This window comes from Ipomoea triloba, chromosome 7 (genome assembly GCF_003576645.1).
Source record: "Ipomoea triloba cultivar NCNSP0323 chromosome 7, ASM357664v1".
NCBI classification, from domain to species: domain Eukaryota; kingdom Viridiplantae; phylum Streptophyta; class Magnoliopsida; order Solanales; family Convolvulaceae; genus Ipomoea; species Ipomoea triloba.
In genome coordinates this window covers 27802633-27827262 of record NC_044922.1, presented here as the reverse complement: position 1 = coordinate 27827262, position 24630 = coordinate 27802633, and the positions used below count along the sequence as shown (strand labels likewise).

The window sequence follows — 24630 nt, the reverse complement described above, 5'->3', positions numbered from 1 at the left end:
ATCAACAACACTATTCTATCGGAAAGGGAAAGATGTTTGGGAACTTTCGATCAGGAAAGTCCGGAGGATTCGAATATTTTGAGGGAAAAAAATTCCAAAGCTTTGCACACCACCCCTTGTCTAAAAGTTCAGATAAAGAAAGCATTATATTCATCATGATCAAAATGATTCTTCTTCACAAAGTGGTGGTGCTCAAAACAAGGTACATATTCCTACCAACTCGATCTAATATATATTTCTTACTTTTGTCCAATATGATTCCTCAATTTTTATGTTTTTTTTTTAAACATGTTCTCTGGGTCATGGTGTTTAGTGGCCTATTAATGGTATTTAGATATACCATTGGTCTTGTTTAAGACTAGCAAATATAAGACACATGTAATGATGTAAGGTAAACTGTTTAGTTTTGTTGATGGTATATTGTTATAAAATTTAAGGTAATGCATGACACATGTAATTGGTCGAGTAAGGGCATTGTTGAGCATCAGCTTGGTTTTCAATTTGGTAACAGAGTAAATCTATGCAAGAGACTATATGTCCATGTGTAGCTTGGCTTGTCAACAAAAGTAATCGGTCTGCACACATGAAAAATCTGTTGAATATCGTGTGTATATATATAATAAAGGTACAGTCTAACTATTAACTTAAACTATTAGTTGAAATGAAACACATCTTTTAATTATAATTAAGATGATACGCTTGTACACAATATATACACTTAAGTTGCACAAGCTAGCTAGAAGAGTACTAACCTACCAAAGAATTAAGAAATAAACTCTAATAAAGACTACGTATAGACTTGACATGACATTGCATCATCAACTAACATATCACATGCCTTCTCGTAATCTCATCTAGTCAATTAATTTTCATTTTCTTGCTTGTGACTCTAGCTGGCAAAAAACCACAATATCATAGATCACATGATCAACTCAAACCAAGAAGAACATATAGTCGCTCAAATTTGAAATCTTGTGGTTACTAAACTAATTTAACAGTCCAATTAATATAGTTGAGTTGTGCCAAATATTTATTAATTTTAAACTATGAATTTGATTATGCTACTCATCAAGCCTCAACATTTGTGTAGTGGAAGTGTAGTGCTCTCAAAGGGGACCAATTCTTCATGACAGGACCATTTATTATATTCTAAGACCATTTCTTTGTATTAATATGTTAATCAAGATGACGATTATTCTGGACAAAATATTGTAGTTTAGTAATATAAATGTAAGACTTTCTATAAAAAAAAATTCATGGCTTCTGGAATTATATGGCAATGATGCATTTGACATCATAATATTCTTTGCACTTGAATAATTTCAACAATTAACAATCAAAACCCAACAATTTTCATTCCCATCCATCTCTTCTTTTTCATGATTATGCCACATTGTATTCACAATTTGCAGCATTTAAACAAAAGATTCCCATCAAGCTGATAATAATGTTAGAACACTGAAATCTGCAGGTTGAAACTTCTTGTTGGTCACAGCACTTTCAATTCAGCAGCCTACATCAAGGCAAATAGAATGAACAATCCCAAGATCTCAACCAGCAAAAACCCTGTAAACAAAACAAGTGAATCCCTAGATATTAGTGTTGCGAATAAGGATAATGACGGGTTTCACCTAAAATACACATCTAAGTAGCGATTGTACGCTTTCACGTAAATAAAAAAATAAGGATGAGTATAGCCTTAGCTTGGTAATAGTTTAAATTCTTAGTAAGAACTTGCATATATTTAGAAGGGTAAAATGGTAAATTATTGAAATGGGCTTTGACTATAGTGTTTTTAACACTTTGGTCATCAACCGATCTCCAATGTCATCCAACAATGTCATTGACTATGAATTTGTACCTATTTTAGTCCTATGATCTGGGACGGTTAAAATAGGTACAAATTTGAAATAGCACCTTTGAATGATTAAGACATGCATAAATTTGATCATCAAGTACATTATTAGAAGAAATTGGGAATCGAGAATCAGAGTCGTGAAATCACCATATACGAAAACACAATTTCAACAATTTACTCTATTTAAAAGGGCACATTACTAAAATTGTGTTTTAACTGTAGTGATTTTACCTCTTTTAATCTAATAATGACCTTACCTATCAAATTTGTATCTATTTTTGTCCTCCCGAAGACTAAAATAGGCACAAACTCGGACAAAACAATACGTCAATACCTCCAAAAGTCTAAAATATGTATAAATTTAATAGTCACAATATTATTATTATTATTTCTTTTGTAGGCTACCAGATGTCCCGAGTATACCTAACTATAGGAGGCACATTTAAGTCCATATTATATTCAAACTAATTCCCGTTCGAATTAGACCGGTCCAATTAAGAGGCAAGGTGCTGACCAAATTGATTTTCGATAAAATTAAAAGTCAAGAACCAGTTAGAATTAGTCCAGAGATCATTTCCATAATTTACTCTATCTATCTAGAATACAATGCAGGAAAATGCAGAGTTTTTGTGATTGTACCTGTCTTCCTCCATGGGAGAACTCTGAAGCTACCACTCCAATTACCCAGGAAGCAATCCGTGGTGGTGTTAAACCCAGAAGGACAATTACACGAAAAGGATTTGTAGGGCCCAGAGTAGCCACACACGCCATTGCTCCTCTCGCAGCGCGCACACAACTCCGGGAAATCATTGTTGAAGTTGAACTTATACTTGAGCGCTATCCCATACTTCCACGCCTGCGGATTATTGCCCTCTTCGCCGCCGTTGAAGCTGTACATGGCGGAGTACGACGCGCACTGCAGCTTCTGCAGGTCCATCTCGAACGCCGGCCCGAGGTCCACCGGCGTGTAGACGCAGCACGTCGAGACCGGGAGGTTCAGGCGGCTCATCGCCTCGCACGAGTAGAGAATGCTGCACACTGGCGCACCCTGCCAGTAGCAAATAGAGCTTTCGATAAATTATTCATGTTCTAATTTAGCGATCATTTATAACAAACATAAATATACAAATTTCAGTGTTCGTTTAATAAAATAAAGCATGAGCGTTTGTGTTGAGCAAAAAGGTAAGTCCTGGTTGAAAATTGCTGGGTCCGAGGGCCTGACTGGCCCAATTTAACTTTTAAAAATGTAGCCATAGACTATACAAGTATAAGAAAATAAAGTTGTTAAAGATCCTGTAACATGTATAAGGAAAGTTGTAGTTTTGGGCTGTTGTGTAAGATTGTGAAGCTAATAATTTGTATGCTCATTTGTTAAGAACTCGTGAACGAATTCGTGTTTATAGAAATTTGAAAAATATTTCTTGTTCTCAAAAAAAAAAAAAAAAAAAAAAAAACTAAAACACTGGTGTATAATAATAATAATAATCATAAGGGTAAAATAGTAATTTACTATGGAATTACAAGAAATATTAGTACAGTTTTTTTTTTTTTTTTTTTTTTTTTAATTTTTTTTTTTTTTAAAAAAAAAAAAAAAAAAAAAAACTAAAACACTGGTGTATAATAATAATAATAATCATAAGGGTAAAATAGTAATTTACTATGGAATTACAAGAAATATTAGTACAGTTTTTTTTTTTTTTTTTTTTTTTTTAATTTTTTTTTTTTTTAAAAAAAAAAAAAAAAAAAAAAACTAAAACACTGGTGTATAATAATAATAATAATCATAAGGGTAAAATAGTAATTTACTATGGAATTACAAGAAATATTAGTACAGTTTTTTTTTTTTTTTTTTTTTTTTTAATTTTTTTTTTTTTTAAAAAAAAAAAAAAAAAAAAAAACTAAAACACTGGTGTATAATAATAATAATAATCATAAGGGTAAAATAGTAATTTACTATGGAATTACAAGAAATATTAGTACAGTTTTTTTTTTTTTTTTTTTTTTTTTAATTTTTTTTTTTTTTAAAAAAAAAAAAAAAAAAAAAAACTAAAACACTGGTGTATAATAATAATAATAATCATAAGGGTAAAATAGTAATTTACTATGGAATTACAAGAAATATTAGTACAGTTTTTTTTTTTTTTTTTTTTTTTTTAATTTTTTTTTTTTTTAAAAAAAAAAAAAAAAAAAAAAACTAAAACACTGGTGTATAATAATAATAATAATCATAAGGGTAAAATAGTAATTTACTATGGAATTACAAGAAATATTAGTACAGTTTTTTTTTTTTTTTTTTTTTTTTTAATTTTTTTTTTTTTTAAAAAAAAAAAAAAAAAAAAAAACTAAAACACTGGTGTATAATAATAATAATAATCATAAGGGTAAAATAGTAATTTACTATGGAATTACAAGAAATATTAGTACAGTTTTTTTTTTTTTTTTTTTTTTTTTAATTTTTTTTTTTTTTAAAAAAAAAAAAAAAAAAAAAAACTAAAACACTGGTGTATAATAATAATAATAATCATAAGGGTAAAATAGTAATTTACTATGGAATTACAAGAAATATTAGTACAGTTTTTTTTTTTTTTTTTTTTTTTTTAATTTTTTTTTTTTTTAAAAAAAAAAAAAAAAAAAAAAACTAAAACACTGGTGTATAATAATAATAATAATCATAAGGGTAAAATAGTAATTTACTATGGAATTACAAGAAATATTAGTACAGTTTTTTTTTTTTTTTTTTTTTTTTTAATTTTTTTTTTTTTTAAAAAAAAAAAAAAAAAAAAAAACTGTACTAATATTTCTTGTAATTCCATAGTAAATTACTATTTTACCCTTATGATTATTATTATTATTATACACCAGTGTTTTAGTTTTTTTTTTTTTTTTTTTTTTTTGAAAGATAACGAGTTAATTCATTAAAGCACAAAGCGAAATGATACAACAAGATTCGATAGAATGGTAAACCATTCTCTTACAATCTGACATAGAAACAATTTTCCTACTATGCTACGGAGAACTTGGTTTGCAGATTGTTTAGCAAATTGAAAGCTAATAAAGACCTGACCAAACATAAGTATGATTAACTTTTTCACCTTTTTCTATTCTGTAATTTTTAATTATTCTATTAAGGTCTACCAAACAATATAATTACTATTTTACCCTTCCGGCCAACCGTCATATTATGTTTGTTTAATAATGTTCATGAATAGGCTCGTTGCCTTAGTTTACGGTCCTACCTGGGAGTCGCACATCGGGAAAGAGGAGTTGGCGCCGCCGGCGGACTTATAGATGGGGGAGGAGGCGTCGGCGGAGCAGCCGAGCAGGGCGAAAATGGTATCATCGCGGAAGGCGAAGGGCGCGTTCGAGTCAAGACTAAAGCCGCGGCTGGGCTGCGTGCAGGAGCACGTGGAGAGCGTGGGATCGGAGATGAAAATGGAGTGGTGGTTGTAGTCTATGGCGGTGACGGGGTAGCAGCCGGTGTGGGTGGCGAAGGTGAGCTGCTGGTTGTTGGTGCAGGTGACGTAGGGCTGGAACCGCGGGTCGCCGCAGCCCGGGGCGGTGCCGAAGGGGTATTTTAGGGTCATGGGACCGCAGGTTTTGGGGCAGATTTGGGCGGAGGTCGGAGATGGGAGAAGGGCGAGGAGGATGAGGGCGGCGGAGAAAGAGTTGAGGAGCTTCATTGTAGGTGGGTGAGGGGAATGGGAGGAGGAAAGAGAGGAGATGTTGGAGAGTATAGTGGTTGATATATATTAGTGATGACTAGAAGATTGTCTATGGAAAAGTTTTTGTTCCGTGTTGAGGATCGAACTTTGGTCTGTTCTCTAAATTAGTGAGATAAGGTTGTGCAAGTCATACCGTTTACTTTTTTGTGATATAATAACTTGTTTACTATTTTTTTCATGACTCGGTAAACTTACTGTTATTCACAATTGCAGTAGGCACTAGAGACTAATCATGTAGACTAGCGCCTAAGGCCTAGACAATGCATTGGTTGTGCACTATATATATACCTACTTGACTGAGTTAACTCGGTCGAATTGTTCGAGTTAACTCTGCCAATTTGGTCAAGTTAGGCGCCTAGGCGTTCGGCATCCTAGACGGTCCCCCTAGGGGCTTATTCGCCTCGGCCTAGGTGCGCTTAGGGTCTAGGTTGATTTTTGCAACAATGTCGTTATTATCCCGAAAAAGTGGGCACTAAAATTTTATATTATGATCTTAATTGGTAAAGGAATATAAGAAAATAAATTAGCCTAGTTTGTTCATGCAGCCACAATTACTAGAGGATATATCAATTCACATTTATATTTTATGTGTATATTATCATGTTATAAAGTTTTAGGTTAAGTGTTATCTTAAGTAAGTCTTATGGTAAGAGTCAAATTTTAATGAGTCTCTTGCGGGAATATATACTGCTACGATTGCAAGCTTCTAATGAGGCTGGAATGTATAATTTAAAGTTTTGATCTCAAATCTTTAATTACAATTTGTGTAAAGTCTTGAGGTTATCATTGATCCTTTTTATATCGAGTATATGACAAATGTATGAGTCAACTCAAGTCTAGTTGTATTTTTTAAAATTAAATTACAAATTGACTATAATTACACTTAAATAACAATTTAATAATAAACCTAAGAAATGGACAAAAGTAAAACAATTAAATGTAATCTTAAAAATGGCAATACGAATCCCTGACTAAGTAAGTGGAACATGATTCTCGTACTAAAAAGTTATGAATTCAATTCTTGTTAATATCATCTTTATTGAACCCATTGTACATGATCTTTCTAGTGTGATTTGCCTCTTTTGTGTGATTCGGAAGCTACTATATATGAATGAGGTTTATCTAGTGCACAACTACCACTCCAGGTAGCGGTTGCATGTTTATCTTATCACTCCGAAAATGACAATACAATTTTTTTAACGGAAACACTCTATTTTTATTTGCTCCACATGAATTGGTTAATCCTATGAATTAACAAGACTTCACATAATAATTAAATATAAAAATTATGTAGTGAATATTATATATGTGGTGATTTTTGTAGAAGAGCATTGCATGACTACTTCAATAAAGTTTACATATTTAAATAGGGGATAAAAAAAAAGAATATAATGATAAGGAAAATTAAATCTTATGTATGTTGTGAAAGCAATAAAGTAAAGAGAAAACCAAATTAAAAAGAAAAGAAGAATAAGTTTAACTCATAAACACACACACACACAATAAAATGGAAAAATCACATATAGTCATGGAAGAGAAAAACTAGAGTAATGGCCACAAAAATAGTTACATTTACAACATTATCTTAATTATTATTTTATTATTTTAGTTAACGATGATACCAATGATTATGCCACCTAATGCCACTATATTCAATGGAAAGGCATCTTTTAACTTCATGCATTTAATTTGTTAAGGATTAATGTCATGTTATTTATCATCTAATAAATTAAAGAAAAAAGGAAGATGCATTTAGTCCACCCATTGGATAATTTATTGTATTATTAGGTTAAAACTTTACCACATATTTTATAATAATAGGGTGACTTTACATTTTTATCTATATAGTTTAATCACAAGGGAATGAAGAAACACAATTACATATAAAGAGTGTAGAAAACTTACTATAAGACACTAGTTAAAAGTATAACAATATATTATGGGTTGTGAATATATGGGACAAGGCACAAGTGTTATTAAATGATTGAATTAGAGAATGATTCTAAGGTGGTTACTAAAAAGATCAAACAAGAAGGCAATCATAGAGATTTGTATTCCTAGATTGCATTTCAATCTCAAGGGCTCCCATGATCCCTATTTAGAATCTTGATGGGGTAAATTAATCGCGAGACTTGCATTTCTATTATCTTGAAACAAATAAGAGAGGTCACATATTTACACAAATGATAATATTTTTGTACAAATTAGTATGTTACTCATGCGATGTACATATTAAAATTTTGAATTAATGTATGTTATTAAATTTTTTTTTTTTGAAAATGTATGTTATTAAATTAATGTATGTTATTAAATTTTATAGATATAAAGTAACACACACATAGAAGTCCTGTTAATTGTAATTCATGACTTTCAAAACTGTTAATTGGATACCTTGACTATGCAATTTGTATCAATTTTGGTCACATCGACCAAATTACCGGTCAAATGTGATCGGAATCACTTAACTACACACTTAATGCTCAATCTTAGGGACAAAATAGTCTTTTAAATTGTTTAGTCAAGATGACTTGTTCCCGTCAAAGAAGCTCGAAGCCTGAGGTCGTCACCGCCCTTATGTCGAAACTGCTGCCCTTGTTCTACGTACAACAAGCTCGACGTAGCAGATCTGAAACTCGAAGAATGAAGTCGTTTCCACTGCATCGAAGAAGGTTGAAGGTTGAAGCTCTCCGTATTTACGTTCGCCGCAGGTTGAAGCTTGCACGTACGTTCGCCGCAGTTCCGAGGGAAGAAGAAAGAATGAGGATGAAGTAGCTCAAGGAGAATGGATAAGCTTAAAAATCTAACAATGAAGAAACAAACTAAGACTTAGATAAATTTTTACAAGTTTTTAAGATCTCGCAAAAGAAAATGGAGTCTGGTGAGTTTTGGGCTTAGAAACTTGAATCATAACCCCGACAGGGGCTATTATGGACAGCGGATCCCAAAATAGCCCTTCATGGGATTTGATCCCAACCAGGGAAAAGCGACCTCTGGGAGACCGGAAGGGAGGAAATTGACTTTGGTCAAGTCTCACTTTCCCAATTCAAACTAAATGACGCTTTTGCCCCTTTCATTTGAGATTAATTGGTGAGTTAATTTATTTCGGTCACGTTTGGCCGGTATGACCAAAATTGATAAAATTACATAATCAATGTATGCTTACAATTTTGGAAGTCGTGGATTGCAATTAATAGGACCCTTATAGTCATTGACCAAAATGACAATTTGCTCTATAGGTATATATATATTAAATGGACCATTGGACCAATAGTCCAATACTGGCCTAACGGCCCAGTCCCCAAGCTGCCAATCAGCCATAGCCCATACATAATACACCATAACCCAATCCAAAATTCAATTATATTCCCTACCCTAAATCCCTAATCGGCTTCAGCTTCTCCGATGCCGACGCCCGGCGATTAACACAATAACACAGTTTTCCACTCTCCTTCACGGCCTCCGGCAGTCCGACCGACGACCTCGATCCTCTCGGCTCTCACCTCACCTCAGCCTCTCCCGGTATCCCCTTAGCCACTCAGCCATCTGCTGCTCTGCGCCTGTCAGTAAGAAAAGGTAAATTTGTATACTATTTGATTGCCTTAAATTGAGTTATTGATTACAGGGGAATGAGGAGTGGTGATAGGTTTTGATTCAATGCTGGTCTACTCTTAGCTAATTGTTCGTTAGGGATATTACTGTTCTTCTAAGCTTTTGCTATGGAGTTGTGATTATAAAATATGAAATAGCTAACTGTAATATAATGCATCAATAATGAACAAAAAAAAATTAAGATTTTAGTTTTCATTATATACCTAAGAGCATGCTTTTATAATAAGATTATACACTAACAGTATATGAGGTTGTGTCTTTACATTTGCTATTGCTGACCTCAGTCCTTACCATCTTCAATTCATGTATTTGTATTTGTATCTTCATCTTCATCTATGAATGGACCGGCAATATCTTCTCATTATACATATTAAATTGCATTATATATATTCTAATTTCTTTGTTATTTAATCTAAATTATTGTATACATATATAAATTAATTTCAACTTATTTTACAATAACATTACAATTTATGTCTCTCTGAGAAAAAAATGAATTTGAATTTTAACATCCACAAAATTGATGAAAAAGATTTTCTAACAAAAGATTTGCCAAGGTTCACATTGTTCACTTTACTAATCTTTTAAAAAAAATCATATTCTGTATAAAGTTGTGTTCGAATTTTCTTTTGCTTAAACTTACAGTTGGAAAGATTGGATTTGTTTGTTTTCATCAGGACTAATGGCGGGGAAAGTAGTAAAGTCTATAGCAAAAGCTGTTTCTGAGTACCAATACCCGCTGCAAGATAAGTTGGCAAAATACAAGAATGAGCTCTCAAAGGGAGTTTGGGGTTATTGGGAACTTGGAGCGTGGAAGCCTCTGGGCATCAGTGCTCGTAGGCGAGCCCAACTGCGCAAAGAAGTTCTACTTGCTGGACAAGATTGGCCGTACGATCCAGAAAGGAAGGAAATGCGAAAGAAGCAGAAAGGGCATAAATGTGACAGAATCGCAGCGGAGAAGCGCGCAAAGACAGCTGAACTAATGCAGCAAATGCCTAAAATGTTGGCAGATTATAGGAAGAGAAGATGGGAGAGAAAGATGAAAGCCGAGGAAGATGCTGCTAGAAAAGCAGTCCAAGAGTAAAGCTCAGATCATTTTGTTTTTTGGGGAGGAGGGAGGAGGGGGTACCCAAAACACACAGAAGCTCGAACGTCCCTCCTCCAATTGGCTAATAATCTCCCATGGCGGTTCTTGAAGCTAGATCCAATTGCACTTTTACTAGGGTCCATCTTGGCAAGCCAATCAGCAATAGTGTTAGAACCACGGGGAGAATGGTTAATCTTCACCTCCCAATCCTGAAGGATCCAGTCCTAACAAGCTCGAATAATGTTCCCACAGGGACCTTGCGGATCTGGTCCCTATTTAAAGCTCAGATCATTTATAGTTGATGAAAGATGAACCTATTTTGGATTGCTTTCCTCAGGAATTGCATATTTGAATGATCTTTTTTGCATCTTGTTTGGTGATAAGTAATTACTCCCTCCATCCCAAAAATATTGTTTGTTTTTATCATGGCTTCATTCAATAGTAATAATAGAGTGCAATGTCATGTGGGATAGACAATATAGAAGTTAGCATTGGCAATGAATTATAGTGCATGAGATCAAATGTGTGTGTGTGTGTGTGTGTATATATATATATATATATATATATATATATATATATTAACTTCACATGTTTCTATTGGGAGTTTTGGCTGTGTTATAAGTGCTGTTGTCTTTTACACTTGTCTATGTCATGTACATTTAAGAAGAAAAGAAGGAAAAATAGGTATGAATGTATGATGTTAAAGGTCTAGTTTTTTGTTTGCAGAAGAGATGCTCGTGTTGACTTTTTTGAGCCAGAAAAGCCTGCAATCTGGGAAGAGTTACATTCACACTTGTTGACTTAGGGTTGGTTGAGTGAAAGCGATCATGTTCATATTTCTCGCCTGACGTGACAATACAGATCATATACTTTGATTAATGAAAAAATCTGTCATTTTTATTTTAATGGGCATTTTGAGCCAACTACTCGACCTTAGTGGATATTTTTTGTTAGACCGCAAGTTGGTCTAAAGACTTTAATTATAGGAAACACTGACTATTGACTATATTGGTATGAAAGTGCACCACTACTCACGCAAACCAAAGTGATTAATATAATCTAATTTATTGATAAATCAGTCGAAATATTTCTGCATAGTACTTCATCATTGTATGAGAAGAAACAAACAAGGAAACGATATGAAATTCTCCGCAATTGGCTCAATCTGAAGATGACGATAGCCCATAGGCAATGCAATGCCAACTGTGCCGACCAGTCTTTCCATAATTCCTATAAATTTTTGTCTGTATTAAAAAATATACCTATTTCGGGATTATAACGATTTTGGTATTAATTAAAAATTTGAAAGCTTTTACCATTTTTGAGATTTCTTACCATTTTATAAATTTTAATACTGCTCCATTTCGATCTCATCCATTGTATATAAATACATTCTATATGACCATACAAAACCCATCAACTTCACAACCCCAACTAAGGTTAACCATTTCATTGGTTTTTGCAGATCATCGTCACTTTCATGGCTGCAACAACCGGGGAAGTTAAGGTTTTGGGAACATGGTGGAGCCCTTTCGCGCTACGCACCATGATTGCTCTCAACCTTAAGTCTGTCGGTTATGAGTTGATTGAGGAGACGTTTGTACCTAAGAGTGAACTTCTCCTTAAACTAAACCCGGTTTTCAAGAAAATCCCAGTTCTCATCCATAACGATAAGCCCATTTCCGAGTCTCTCATCACTGTTCAGTACATCAATGATGTTTGGACTTCTGGGCCTTCCATTGTTCCCACCGATCCTTATGATCGTGCCATCGCTAGCTTTTGGTCATGTTATATTGATGATCAGGTATTGCATTTTTTTGTGCGTGTGTTTCTTTAATTAAATATGGTTTGGCAAGTAATAACAAGTGAATGTGAGATGTGTTGATGTCTTATTAAAATTAAGTGGTCAATCGTTTTCTAAAGTTAGTACTCCAACAATAGAGTGGATATTTGATTCCAACATGACTAGTTCAGTTGGTTACAGGGGTAAAGCTTAAGAACCCGGGATCAGTCTCGCTAGCTGTAGTGAGGGGCTCGTCGTGCGCAGTAAGCGGTCCAGCCAGATACTCTAACGTTGGGTGCCCTTAGGGTACATCTTGGAGCTATGGCTCTCCATACTATTACCATTAAGTATTTATCCTGAACTTGAGCGTCACAAATCGTGTCGCTTCTCCCTTCTAAAACCCTTGTTAAGGATGGAGCGGATGATGGTCTCCCGGGCCTAGGGCGGCCATCGTGCAATTGTGTCCCCCCTCCTAGACATTGAATCTAAAAGTTAGTTGTTCGGATTTTGGTTTGGGTTGATTTGCCCAAATAATGTCATGGTGTACATAAAACTAGGAAAAATATAACATTATAGGATGAGTAATACAAAAAGAATCCTATATTTATATATGTTTCTAGTTTTTGATACAATTCTTGATTTATTGGTGCAGTTGGTCTCAAATTTGCGTGCAATATCGGCTGCGGCGGGTGATTTGGAAGCCAAGAAGGCTGCAATAGACAAGCTAGTTGAAGGGCTAGTGTTGTTGGAGGAAGCCTTCAAGAGCATAAGCAATGACAAGAAGTTCTTTGGTGGAGACACCATAGGAAACTTGGACATTGCATTGGGCAGCTTCATAGGATGGTTTAAGGTTGTGGAGGCGTTTAATGATGGCGTCAAATTGTTTGATGAAACTAAGGTTCCCGGTTTGGTGAAATGGGCTGAAGATTTCGTTGATGATAGTGCGGTTAAGGATGTGTTCCCTGTTATTGACAAGTTGGTTGAGTTTGCAAGGGTGTTCTTGAGCAAAACAACACAATCTTCTTAGGTTGTTGTTTGGTTCTTTGATTCTCATTTTGGTTTTTTTGGTTCTCTAGCACAAGTCATTGGCTCATTGCTCTTGTTAATTTTCTTAGTCTGCCCATGAGACCTATGCATGGGGAATAAAGTTTATGCCTTTTATGCTTTTGATGATATATTGTGTGCATTGCATTTATCATGCTCGTAATAATTTTCAAATTATGCCCATGTTTAATAATTTGTAAATTACATAAGCTCAAGTTTAGTAGTCTTCAAACTATTATATAGTCATGTGCAATATTCTACAAACTATTATACACTTGAAATATAATAATTTACAAAATGCAATTGTGTGTAATAATTGCAAACAACACTCACACACATATATAATAATCTACAAACTATGCTTGTGTGTAATAGTTTGCAAACTACACTTGTATGTAATGTCATGTTTGGTTGGAAGGAAATCTTTTCCATTTTTCAAGAAGTTGAGGAAAATATGTTATTATGTTGTTTGGTTGGATGGAAAATGTTTTTCATGTATGAAGCAATTGAACACTTTTATCCTTGTTAAAATTGCCAATATTGCCTCCACTTAGTCTCGAACCCACCCCTCTCATGTGAGGTGCATCATGGTCTTTGGCAACTGTAATAGTTTAATTATATTGTAAACTACATTCGTTTGTATAGTCTACAAACTAAACTCAAGTGTAATAGTCCACAATTACACTTATGTGTAATAGTCTACAAATTATACTCATGTGTAATAGTTCACAAGCTACACTCATGTGAAATAGTCCACAAACTACAATCTTGTATAATAGTTTGCAACCTACACTCTTTTGCAATAGTTCACAAACTACACTCCTTTGCAATAGTTCACAAACTACACTACTCTACAAATTACACTCAGGTGTAATAGTTCACAAACTACACTAATTTGCAAATTACACTCATGTGTAATAATAGAGTTCGCAAACCATAAGAGAGAGGTAAACCGCACTTGCCTGTATGAGCTTAGCTCACTTGTTCAGTAGGCAGTATTTGGGAGAAGAAACCAAGGTTAGGCAGTATTTGGGAGAAGAAACCAAGGTTAGGCAGTATTTGGGAGAAGAAACCAAGGTTTTAACCTTTATAGGAGCAGTGTGGGGAGTGGGTCGATCCCTTGTACATAAGGCATTTGGCACTGTCTACTGGATCATTAAATCGTGATTTACATCCTCTCAAATGCGAGTCGAGGCGTGGGACCCTTAAGATTAATGATTCAACATTTTTTCTCCAAAAGAGGTAAACCAAAGATTTGATGTGATGAGCTTGATGAAATAAAATATTAGTAAGAATCCAATTGGTTTCTTGTTATGCCGTGGACCCACCTTGCAAGGTGGACCTGGGTCTACATTCATGTACACTATACTCTACATTCACATACACTATATACTCTACATTCATACATTGTAAACTCCACATTCACATACATTATACTCTACATTCACACTTTGTAAACTCTACATTCACACATTACATGATTATATGATACTCTATATTCACACTTTGTAAACTCCACATTCACACATTACAAGATTATATGTTTAGTAACTATATTACCACTGTTATGCATTCACACATTCAAAACTCTATATTCACAGGTCCTATACTCCATATTCACAACTTGAAAACTTCACATTCACACATTACAGGGCTACAAGTTGCTAGAACTTCTTAACTCTATTACAGATTCACACATGCATAACTCTACATTCACGATTTCTATACTCTATATTCACAATTTGAAACCTTAATATTCACACATTTCTGGGCAACTCTACATTCACACAATCATAACTGTACATTCACGATTCCTATACTCTATATTCATACTTTGAAACCTCTACATTCACACAATTTTTGGACAACTTTATATTCAGCAATATGTTTACTAATTAAAAAAAAAAGGAGACAAAAACGACGTAGTTTTAGACCCAGATCCACCTTGCAAGGTGGACCTGGATCCACAACATAATTTGCCCTTTCTCCATTGGCCACCCTTTTCATTACAATTTTTGCCAATTTTGGTTAATCTCCCTGAATGATTTAGTAGACGATCAAATGGGCTATGCTCGCTGCAGGCCCACAACCTTTGAAATTGGGCCAATCCGTTCTCTAATAAGGCCGACCCAATTAACGGAGTCTACGATAATGGCTTATCGAACGGCGCCGTTCCTATCCCGCCGTCAAAGTCGCCAGATATAAATTGCCATCTAACAGATTCCCGTAACTGCACACTCTTTCATCACACACAAGATTCTCCGTCCCCACTGCTTCTCCGTTCGCTCGCACGTTCCATTCCCCCACCCACCACCGTCACATCCCCGTCACCAAATCCTCCGCCTCGCCCAATCCGATTCCTCCACGTCACCATCTCACTTCCGTTACATCATCGGAGAGTGGTCCGTCACTATCATTACCTCACCGCCACTCCATTAAATCAAAATCTCTATCCCTTAGCGCATTTCGATCGCCGACCGACGTTCCGGCGAACTCGCCGGCCATAGTCTCTCCGTGCGCAGTTCCAGCATTGCGAGTTTGCGATTCGAGTGGAGAGAGAGAGAGAGAGAGAGATGGGGATTGATTACTATAAGGTACTGAAAGTATCGAAAAGCGCGAGCGAAGAGGACCTGAGGAGATCGTACAAGCGGCTGGCGATGAAGTGGCATCCGGATAAGAACAACGAGAACATGCAGGAAGCGGAGGCGAAATTCAAGCAGATTTCGGAGGCTTACGATGTGCTCAGCGACTCGCAGAAGCGGCGGATCTACGATTTGCACGGCGAGAAGGCGTTGAAGTCCGGCCAATTCGATCATCCTGCGTCTCCGACTAGGACGAGCAGCGGCAGAGCTGGAAGAGCGTTTAACTATACTCCGCGTGATGCGGAGGATATATTTGCGGAGATTTTTGGTGGATCGGATGCAGGATATAAAGGCAGTCCTGTTAGCTGTGGTGCTAGAGGAACGCCGAGGAAGGCGGCAGCGGTGGAGAACCAGTTGCCTTGTAGCTTGGAGGAGCTCTACAATGGCTCCACGAGGAAGATGCAGATTTCTAGGATCGTCCTTGACGACACAGGGTATGTAATCCTTACAATACTCCATATTAGTTTAATTCTCTGTGAATTATTGTAGTTTGTGCCAAAATGTTTAGGATCTATAACAATCACTGTAGTAAACAGAGTAATTCAATAAATAATCCTACTAATGAAGAAAATTTATCCATGCTGTATGGGTAAAAAAGCAAACAATTAAGGTCTAAATAATCAAGCTTACTGGTAACTTACACTCAATTCTAAATTTGAAGTATGGCAATGCTGTATAGTAGAGATTCTTGAGTGCTGGTTAGTCACTTGTGAGCAGAAAAATTCTTACATTTTAGGTGCAATGGAGTTTAGGAACTTTTTAGGTGAAACTAGGCAGCTTTACTGTGTCTCCTATGAGGAATATTAAGACTGCGTTTGCTTAAATTCTCCAGTTCTTCATTCTCTATACTTTGTTTTAAAATTGGAGAGATGTACAAGTAAAAGTTTCTGTTTTCCTATCTCCTATATTAGTGAACACACCCTAAACCCCTCTATTGATTTGTATTCTTGGGGCTCAGTTGTGGTTGATGTCTGGTGAACACTGACAATATAGTTAAAAGATCAGGTTTTAATGATATGGAAGAGAGGATTTCCAAGAAAATATATGGTGATCTGAATTTGCCATGACAAGATTTTCATTTGAATGAGTGACGAGGGAAACCTGTAACCACTATCCGAGGGTATGCACTGTGTAAACCCCGCATTGTGATCCTAGCCAACAAAGGACCACAATGAGGTAAACCAACCTACTTTGCCTTGCCTATAGCTGACCGACTCAAATCAAGAAGGCCAGTAATAGACCGCTCCCGCTGGGAGTCAACAACCTGACCAATTTGGTAGGGGATCCCCCAAGATTTTCATTTGTTTCTTATTCACATTGGTCATTGAATCTAACTCTCTCTTGGACCATGCTATCTCTCTGATCATACTTTATGGTTTCTGTCATGAAACCAAAATCGTGGTTGCAGTAAGCCCACGACAGTGGAAGAGGTGTTGGCAATTGAGATCAAATGTGGTTGGAAGAAAGGAACCAAGATTACATTTCCTGAGAAAGGGGACTACAAATTTGGAGCTGCACCGGGAGACCTGATTTTTGTTGTAGACGAGAAGCCCCATCCTGTATTCAAGAGACATGGCAATGATCTTGTTGTCCACAACAGAATTTCCTTGCTGGATGCTCTGACAGGGAAGACGATCAAATTGACAACTTTGGACGGGAGAGATCTTGCAGTGCCAATTAGGAATGTTGTGAAGCCAGGACAGGAACATGTAATCCCAAATGAAGGAATGCCAATATCAAAGGAACCAGGCAAGAAAGGGAATTTGAGGATCAAGTTTGATATCAAATTCCCTTCAAGGCTCAGTGCAGATCAGAAATCTGATCTGAAAAGGATTCTGGGCAGGCCTGCTGAATAAAGAATGCAAATTGGTTTTTATCACTTACCCAGAAAGGGGATTCGCAATGTCAATGTAAATATTTGCGTGTATAGATCCTCCGGCCTTGCAGTTGTATTAGTATGCCACTTACCAATTGTTCTAAATTGGTGAGTTTATACAAGAAAGAAAATTTGTGCATAGTAGAAAGTAGTAGTAGACCAGCTGCTACATTTCATTATGGTTGTGGATGTGTAGACCAAGCTAAGTGTGATGCAATCAAGAAAACATAATTTTGGAGACATTTGTGTGGCTCCTAGTCTGAAATTTTGTGTTTACTAGACCATTTGTCTCATAACTTATGTTACGAAGTAATAGATTGATTTGTTTGTTCGTTTATTTGTTTTGCTTTGTATTAAAAACACCAAACTGTCTTTTCATAATTTTTTTTACTAAAAAGTCTGTTACTCTATTCTTCTCTTTTCATTTCTAACTTCCGTTTGAAGAAACTATCGTCTTTAAATCTGGACACATGGACAGCGATTGATTTTCAATTCTTTTATGGACATTGATTCTTACTTGAGTGCCTCTCTCTATATACGTGTATGTGTGTGTGGAGGTATGAATATATTTATAATTGCCTATTTTTTAAGAGTATTCTCATAAAATCAAACCTTATTATATTCAATCTCTATCGTAAACATCTTCAATATTGTAAAGTAAATTCCTTCTATATTATGGCCTCAATAGACTCAAAAAAGAGAAGAAAAAGAAAGAATTGATTCATATTCTCCCTTTTACCTTTATATTCATGATAAATAATGTCTCATGCATTGAGTACGTGGATTATTATATATGTATGGCTGCTATTTTGTTCCAAAAATAAATATTCCAAACAACTATAGTATCACACAAATCGTTGATATATGTTCTAATCAGTTTTAACTTGTCAGCTATACGCAACCTATATTAGTTTAGTTGTTTACTGGTTAGAGATTCAATTCGACTTTTAAGGACTTTATTCAAAACACAGTTTTGAAAAGTGGTTACAGTGAATTCAAGTATTTTTAATGCAATCGTAATTGTTAAGAGAACTTTTATATGTTTTTAAATAGTAATTTGATATTATTGAAACCTAACGTAAATGTTAAATACCGAGAATAAATAAAAAAAAATCCCTTTCAACATTAAGCATTCTCACCTAAAAGATGTCTAAACTTCACAAGTTAGGTAAAAAGAGTATTCTCATGAAATCAAACGTTATTATATTCAACCTCTTTTGTCATCATCTTAAATATTGTAAAGCAAATTTCTTTTATATTATGGACCCAAAAAAAGGAAAAAGAAAAAAAGTGAGACTAAAAAGAAAGAATTGATTCATATTCTCCCTTTTAGGTTTAGATTCAAGATAGATAGACAAAGCATTACATTGAGTACGCGGATTATCATATATGCATGGCTACTATTTTGTTCCTAAAATAAATATTCCACAAAATTACTATCACACAAATTGCACAAATTGTTGGTATTCCATGTGATAGTAGACGAAAATATTTATGAAATATAAAATAAAATCATATATCGCATTTATTAAATTTAATTTACAAAATCTATTTTTTTAAAAAAAATAATTATATCTACTAGATCGATGGCTAGCATTTGTTCACTATTCACACTTCTTACTTAAAAGTTGAGGTAGAAATAAGAATAGATCATGATGAAGATTCTAAAATGCTGATGCAATACTTTATTTATATTTCTATTCCTAGCAGAACCAAAATCACCACAATCTTGTAAAGTTGAAAGTATATTTTACAACTTTTTCAACCGAATATCAAAATGAACAATTGTCAAATTTTTTTCCTTAATAAAAGAAATACGGAGTATATAATAACGTAACTCACAGTAATAAATCACACGGTATTGTAGGTCTCAATCTCATATGTTATTGGAAGATGACATGTGTTGAGGGTGGCAGAGTGAAATGAGTGGAGCAGAGCGTAATGAGATATCTTCAGAATTTGCTTGAGTGGGTTGAGAGTGCATGGGCAGCACCTCATGGTATTGTATATAGGCAATTTTGTAAATGTATGTGCCGTAAATTATGGTTACATATAAATATTATGTTGGTAACCTTTGATATATTATAATAATAATAATAATAATAATAATAATAATTAAAAAAAAAACTCATTAATGTAAGCACAATGTTTACTCATGTAAATCTCATTTTTCTTAACACAAAGTATCATATTGCTCACAGGTTAAGTGGTACAACATATATATACTTAAGATTAAAACAGAACAAAAAAAATACATTAATTAGTACTAAGAACAGCCAATGCCCAACAATTTATTCGTACTTGATGGGAATTTCTCATGGAAATTAATGTCAAATAATCTCCTTTCGACATTAAATTTCCATTTCTGAAGGATCATCATCACGTACATATGTTGCTATTTAGTACCTATGTTTGAGAATCTTGTTCTGAAGAACATCCTTGTCTGCACCCACAACCTTATCAATCACATTGCCATTCTTCACCAGTACAAATGTGGGCATTGCCTGCACCTCAAAGTATTGTGCCACATCCTGCATTCATTCATGATTCATGTTAATTAATTACTAACAATATAATTATTCTTTTTTTTGGTGACGAAGAAAACTCGCAGTAACTAATTGAGCGTGTGTACTAGATAAATCTTGCTCATAAGTAATAACCCACAATCAACTCATAGCCAGTACTATTGTGTGTGCACGGGTTAAACCCAACTCTTATTTAATGGCCTGCAAATTATAATAGTTATTCTTTTAAAAAAAATAAATTATTGGGTGATAAGGAAAATGCATGGTAAGCACTACCCAAGAGTGTACATCAATTATTATTGTGTAGATCGTGGTCCGCACAGCTGTGTAATAATGCATGGTCCACACAGATGTGTGTGTCACAGTCCACTCAATAATTTACCGGGTGTACACTGGATAAACTTCACCCGTTCCTGTGTAATAATAATCCACAAATCATAATAATTATTCATTTTTTAGGTTATGTGAAAAATCCGCAACCATTATCCTGTACACATGAAATCCCGTGTACTAACCCAAATAAATTACATAAAGAGTTGAGATAAATCACATTAAAAAGATCATGTCCTATCCACTTACATGATATTAAAATGTTTCACCCAATATAATTAGGCACGTACTTGTTTGGGGACACAATTATTGATTTAGTAAATATATATATATATATATATATATATATATATATATATATATATATATATATGATGGAAGTATGAATATATACGTACAGGTAGTTCATCGACATCTATCTTGACGAACTCCACATCTGTATATCGAGCGGCGAATTCATTGATGGTCGGTTCCATACGCTTGCACGGCCCACACCACGTAGCTGTGAAGTCAATAACCATCTACCAATCACAAACAAAAAAGGGAAATTAATATATCAGTGAGAGTGGTCTATTGGACTTAACTTATAGATTTAAGTTGGCTAGTTATGAATAATCTAGTTTAGGCTGTTTCCTTGTGATTATTTGTCAATTAGATTACAATATTGGATTCACCTAAAACACATTCGTGTAACAATGGATGACCTTTTAGTAAATCAAAGAAAATTATCAGTGGATCAATCATAATTTTTCAACCAGTTAAAGACCCCCTTGGGAATTGAAGAAATCATAGCAAGAAATTAAATAACAACATAACCTTACCAGTTTGTTGGTTTGTTTTGAGTTATCAAAATGGAGTTTCCACTGTGATGAAGAATGGAAGGCAGTGACAAGAGGCTTCTTGGGTGCTGATGATCCATCTGTTGTCTTTGAGAATGGGACAAAGGATCCTGGCAAACTACTCGAACTGTTGTTGCCCATTTTTCTTCTCTCAAAAAGAGTGGACAAAATTCAAATATATTTAATTTGCAACTTCAATTCTTTCAATGCTCTTTCTTGGCTTGGTCATTGGGAATTTGGGGAAAGCCCCTTTATATAGATTTTTTAAATATATAATCAACACACGTAACAATAGTGGCTTATTGAACTTTTTGACTTGAACCGGTCAACTATGCGCAAATTATGCTAATTTACCTCATTGTGATCTTTTACCGGTTAGGGCTACAAGAATAGCACACAGGCAACTGTAGGCTTTCCTGTAATTCAAAGGTATAACTAAACATAATATATATAATTGTACTAGATATTATAGGCTCGACACTAGTGTTAAAAATGTCTGGAGCGCTACAATCAAGTTTGTTATATCTAATTGTATCGAATACTATTGACACTAGTATTTATATCAGTACAATACATTATATTACAAGAAAAATTTAATAGAAAAATATGTAGATTAATTAAATCCGTAAGTATTTAATTTACTAATAAATTCTCATAAATAAAACACTGAAATTCATAAGTATTATATTACTGGTTGATGTATACTATATAATAAATCAATAATAAAATATATATATGAAAAGTGCATATGAGAATATATTCTAGCTAGGAATAACTCTCAACCTGTGGTCCATTTTTTAGGGTTTTTATGGGCATATATATGTGTGGTTTTGACTTTATTGTAACTTGTTTACTTTTATCATATGCATGCATTTCCTTTGAGAGAATAATATGTTCAAATTCAACATGATCTAATTAGGTACGAAATGTATCGACTTGTAGAAAGGTGACTAATTTGAACAAGTTAAAAAAAAAAAAAAAAAAAAAAGATTAGCTAGTAACATGGTTTGTCTCTCCTCCACCGAGGCACACACAGAATTTTCAAGGGATGTCGCTGAAAAGTAACACGATTAATCTCTCTATTACGTGAAATAGGTATTAAAGATATTGTTCTACATTGTCGTGCTAGATGTGTTAAACAGATAAGTTGGCCTGAAATCTAGTCTAAACTGGCCTATTTGTGTAGTAATCAAACAAGCAAATTATTATGTGGAGTATAACAAAAAGTACAATTTTAATATACTAAAAGTATATTTGTGTATTAAATGTATATTATTTGATGGTATGGTCCACAAAGAGTCAACAATCACCTCTATTAAGGCTCGAACCCACTCCTTACCACTAGACCACAAGGTCTTGGGCAATTAATCATAATTAGTTTAATTAAGAATAGAATATAGAGTCAACGACTATGTAGCGTGATTACACCTCTATTATCATTCCAAATGGGTGATCACAGGATCAAAACAGATACTAGTATACTACCATGCAAAGAATCATGAGTGTTTAAAAAAAAAAATAAAGAATAGAATATAGCATAGTGTATGCCATATAGGTCTTAACTGGTAATGCTTATTCTTTCTAATAATCCATTAAAAGCCAGCCATTCAATTTTAATATAACTTTAAAAAAAAAATAACTAAATATACAGTAAATTAAAGTTATAAACTTTACAAAATGGATTTGTTCCTACACCATCATGCGCAGTGAAAGATTACCAACACTAACAAAACGCATAAATTTCGGCCATCTATAAATTAACAAGAATATTTCAATTGGCCAATTCTCGAAAAATGTCTTGAAAGAGGTGGTGAAGTGAGTGAAACATAATTTTTATAACTAATTGTTCGACCACGGTACAGTCTTTGTGGGTTATTGCATAAGATCTAGAGCTTGGTTTCCCCTACCATACCTCGATCTCCTGCATAATTTGTGGGCTTTTAAAAGGGGTATGATTTATCTAATGCACACCCTAAAGTAAAATATTAATTCAAGAGAGTTTCCACGCAACATAGTATATAGCTATTATTATTAAATGTTAGGGTAACCGATCGATCTGCCAAAAGCCTTGTGGTCAAGCGGCACCCGGTGTACACTCCTATGTGGAAGGGAGTGGGTTCGAGTCTCGGTGGAGACATCTGTTGACTCTTTGTGCTGAACAGATACTACATTATAACTGAGTCAGTAGAACTTTAAAAAAAAAAGGTAACCAATCGATCTCAATCTAGTAAAAAATTATAAGTTCGACTCTCAGCGGGACTTAATAATGGTAAAAGCATCTCACTCTCACCTAAAAGATGTTTTATGTCTAACTTCACAAGTTGTACATCAAAACTGATGGCCATGGACAAAGTGGATTGGCGGCGCAGCAAAGATAAAAAGGGTTAACGTATGCCAATCAAAGACTACTTCGGATACCTTGTTTTGAATAGTTTTTAGATGTAAACTAACGACCTAACACCTTATTGTAATATTCTAAGAGTCATACGTTGGGTAGAGATTGGATATGATATTGATGGAGTTATACGATATATTTACTGGAATCATAACACGAGCGTTGACAAGATTTTATGTTTTCTGATTTTTAAGGCTAAAAATCTAGTCATGAAGGTCTTATTCTCGCCACCACTGTTCTAGACATCACATTAGTGTTTAGCATACGTCACGGTTAACCTGAGTCACCAGCAACACATGACCACGTTATACCTGTAAGTAGATTTCAACATGTGCTACATGTTCCGTGGATACTATAAATAGATGTCTTCCACAACTAGTTCGTGGACTTGTTTGTTGACTTCTTATTAGTACAGTTCCTAACCTTGCTGAGCTTCATCGTGTATTCTTGTATTTAAGGAACTACTACTTCGACTCATAAATCTTAATTATTATTCTTTCTCCCATATATCTTAAGAGTTAATAATGCTTGTATTCTACCATAAATTATATGTAACATACATATCTCAAGCCTAATTTCAACGCTAAGTAACAAGATAGTTGGCAGGATCTCAACTCAAAGGGTGTGCTTTAAAGTTTTAAGCGAATTTCATTCTTAGAGTTTGAACTCAAAACTTTTGATTAAATTAGAAGAGAACAAACTTGTCCCATCTTATCTAACACTTTAATGAGTAGAATGCATCACTGCATCAACTAGCATTGAGATTGGAATCCATTAATTTGACAAAAACTTTTGCATTGTGATTACGATGAATACTTTTTTCTTTTACCATAATACAATAGTAATTTACCGACTAAGCGAGAATCAATGTCACCGCTCACTTCATAAATATATTCCATAATCTTTAGAAATGACAAGTG

The 24630-nt window shown here is 34.4% G+C and overlaps 5 protein-coding genes across 5 annotated transcripts; 3 read left to right on the top strand and 2 right to left on the bottom strand.

The window, feature by feature from the left end:
- Nucleotides 1-1243: 1243 nt before the first annotated feature.
- Nucleotides 1244-5575, bottom strand: LOC116024956 (wall-associated receptor kinase-like 20). The gene is made up of 3 exons (XM_031265999.1): nt 5095-5575; nt 2498-2906; nt 1244-1566 (listed from the first exon to the last, which is right to left on the bottom strand). Exons 1-3 carry the CDS (start codon nt 5536-5538, stop codon nt 1514-1516), a joined length of 906 nt encoding a protein of 301 aa, XP_031121859.1. The 5' UTR covers nt 5539-5575; the 3' UTR covers nt 1244-1513.
- Nucleotides 5576-8955: 3380 nt separating this feature from the next.
- On the top strand, nt 8956-10755 carry LOC116024838. The gene is made up of 2 exons (XM_031265847.1): nt 8956-9153; nt 9867-10755. The coding sequence occupies exon 2, from the start codon at nt 9872-9874 to the stop codon at nt 10271-10273; it is 402 nt and encodes a 133-aa protein (XP_031121707.1). The 5' UTR covers nt 8956-9153; nt 9867-9871; the 3' UTR covers nt 10274-10755.
- Nucleotides 10756-11716: 961 nt separating this feature from the next.
- On the top strand, nt 11717-13234 carry LOC116023984 (glutathione S-transferase U18-like). The gene is made up of 2 exons (XM_031264870.1): nt 11717-12080; nt 12712-13234. The coding sequence occupies exons 1-2, from the start codon at nt 11757-11759 to the stop codon at nt 13084-13086; spliced, it is 699 nt and encodes a 232-aa protein (XP_031120730.1). The 5' UTR covers nt 11717-11756; the 3' UTR covers nt 13087-13234.
- Nucleotides 13235-15328: 2094 nt separating this feature from the next.
- On the top strand, nt 15329-17958 carry LOC116026278 (dnaJ homolog subfamily B member 1-like). The gene is made up of 2 exons (XM_031267757.1): nt 15329-16179; nt 17154-17958. Exons 1-2 carry the CDS (start codon nt 15677-15679, stop codon nt 17599-17601), a joined length of 951 nt encoding a protein of 316 aa, XP_031123617.1. The 5' UTR covers nt 15329-15676; the 3' UTR covers nt 17602-17958.
- Nucleotides 17959-19758: 1800 nt separating this feature from the next.
- LOC116024807 (thioredoxin H2-like) lies at nt 19759-21550 on the bottom strand. The gene is made up of 3 exons (XM_031265806.1): nt 21298-21550; nt 20875-20997; nt 19759-20152 (listed from the first exon to the last, which is right to left on the bottom strand). The coding sequence occupies exons 1-3, from the start codon at nt 21454-21456 to the stop codon at nt 20021-20023; spliced, it is 414 nt and encodes a 137-aa protein (XP_031121666.1). The 5' UTR covers nt 21457-21550; the 3' UTR covers nt 19759-20020.
- Nucleotides 21551-24630: the final 3080 nt, after the last annotated feature.

What these genes read in the sequence shown, in the direction of transcription:
- LOC116024956 (XM_031265999.1), bottom strand. Translation starts at nt 5,538, where the DNA reads ATGAAGCTCCTCAACTCTTTCTCCGCCGCCCTCATCCTCCTCGCCCTT. An exon ending in TCCCGATGTGCGACTCCCAG is followed by an intron (nt 2,907 to 5,094) that starts GTAGGACCGTAA and finishes TGCTACTGGCAG; the next exon opens with GGTGCGCCAGTGTGCAGCAT. An exon ending in TCTCCCATGGAGGAAGACAG is followed by an intron (nt 1,567 to 2,497) that starts GTACAATCACAA and finishes TTTTGTTTACAG; the next exon opens with GGTTTTTGCTGGTTGAGATC.
- LOC116024838 (XM_031265847.1), top strand. Translation starts at nt 9,872, where the DNA reads ATGGCGGGGAAAGTAGTAAAGTCTATAGCAAAAGCTGTTTCTGAGTAC.
- LOC116023984 (XM_031264870.1), top strand. Translation starts at nt 11,757, where the DNA reads ATGGCTGCAACAACCGGGGAAGTTAAGGTTTTGGGAACATGGTGGAGC. An exon ending in CATGTTATATTGATGATCAG is followed by an intron (nt 12,081 to 12,711) that starts GTATTGCATTTT and finishes TTATTGGTGCAG; the next exon opens with TTGGTCTCAAATTTGCGTGC.
- LOC116026278 (XM_031267757.1), top strand. Translation starts at nt 15,677, where the DNA reads ATGGGGATTGATTACTATAAGGTACTGAAAGTATCGAAAAGCGCGAGC. An exon ending in ATCGTCCTTGACGACACAGG is followed by an intron (nt 16,180 to 17,153) that starts GTATGTAATCCT and finishes TCGTGGTTGCAG; the next exon opens with TAAGCCCACGACAGTGGAAG.
- LOC116024807 (XM_031265806.1), bottom strand. Translation starts at nt 21,456, where the DNA reads ATGGGCAACAACAGTTCGAGTAGTTTGCCAGGATCCTTTGTCCCATTC. An exon ending in CAAAACAAACCAACAAACTG is followed by an intron (nt 20,998 to 21,297) that starts GTAAGGTTATGT and finishes TGTGATTGGTAG; the next exon opens with ATGGTTATTGACTTCACAGC. An exon ending in TAGATGTCGATGAACTACCT is followed by an intron (nt 20,153 to 20,874) that starts GTACGTATATAT and finishes GAATGAATGCAG; the next exon opens with GATGTGGCACAATACTTTGA.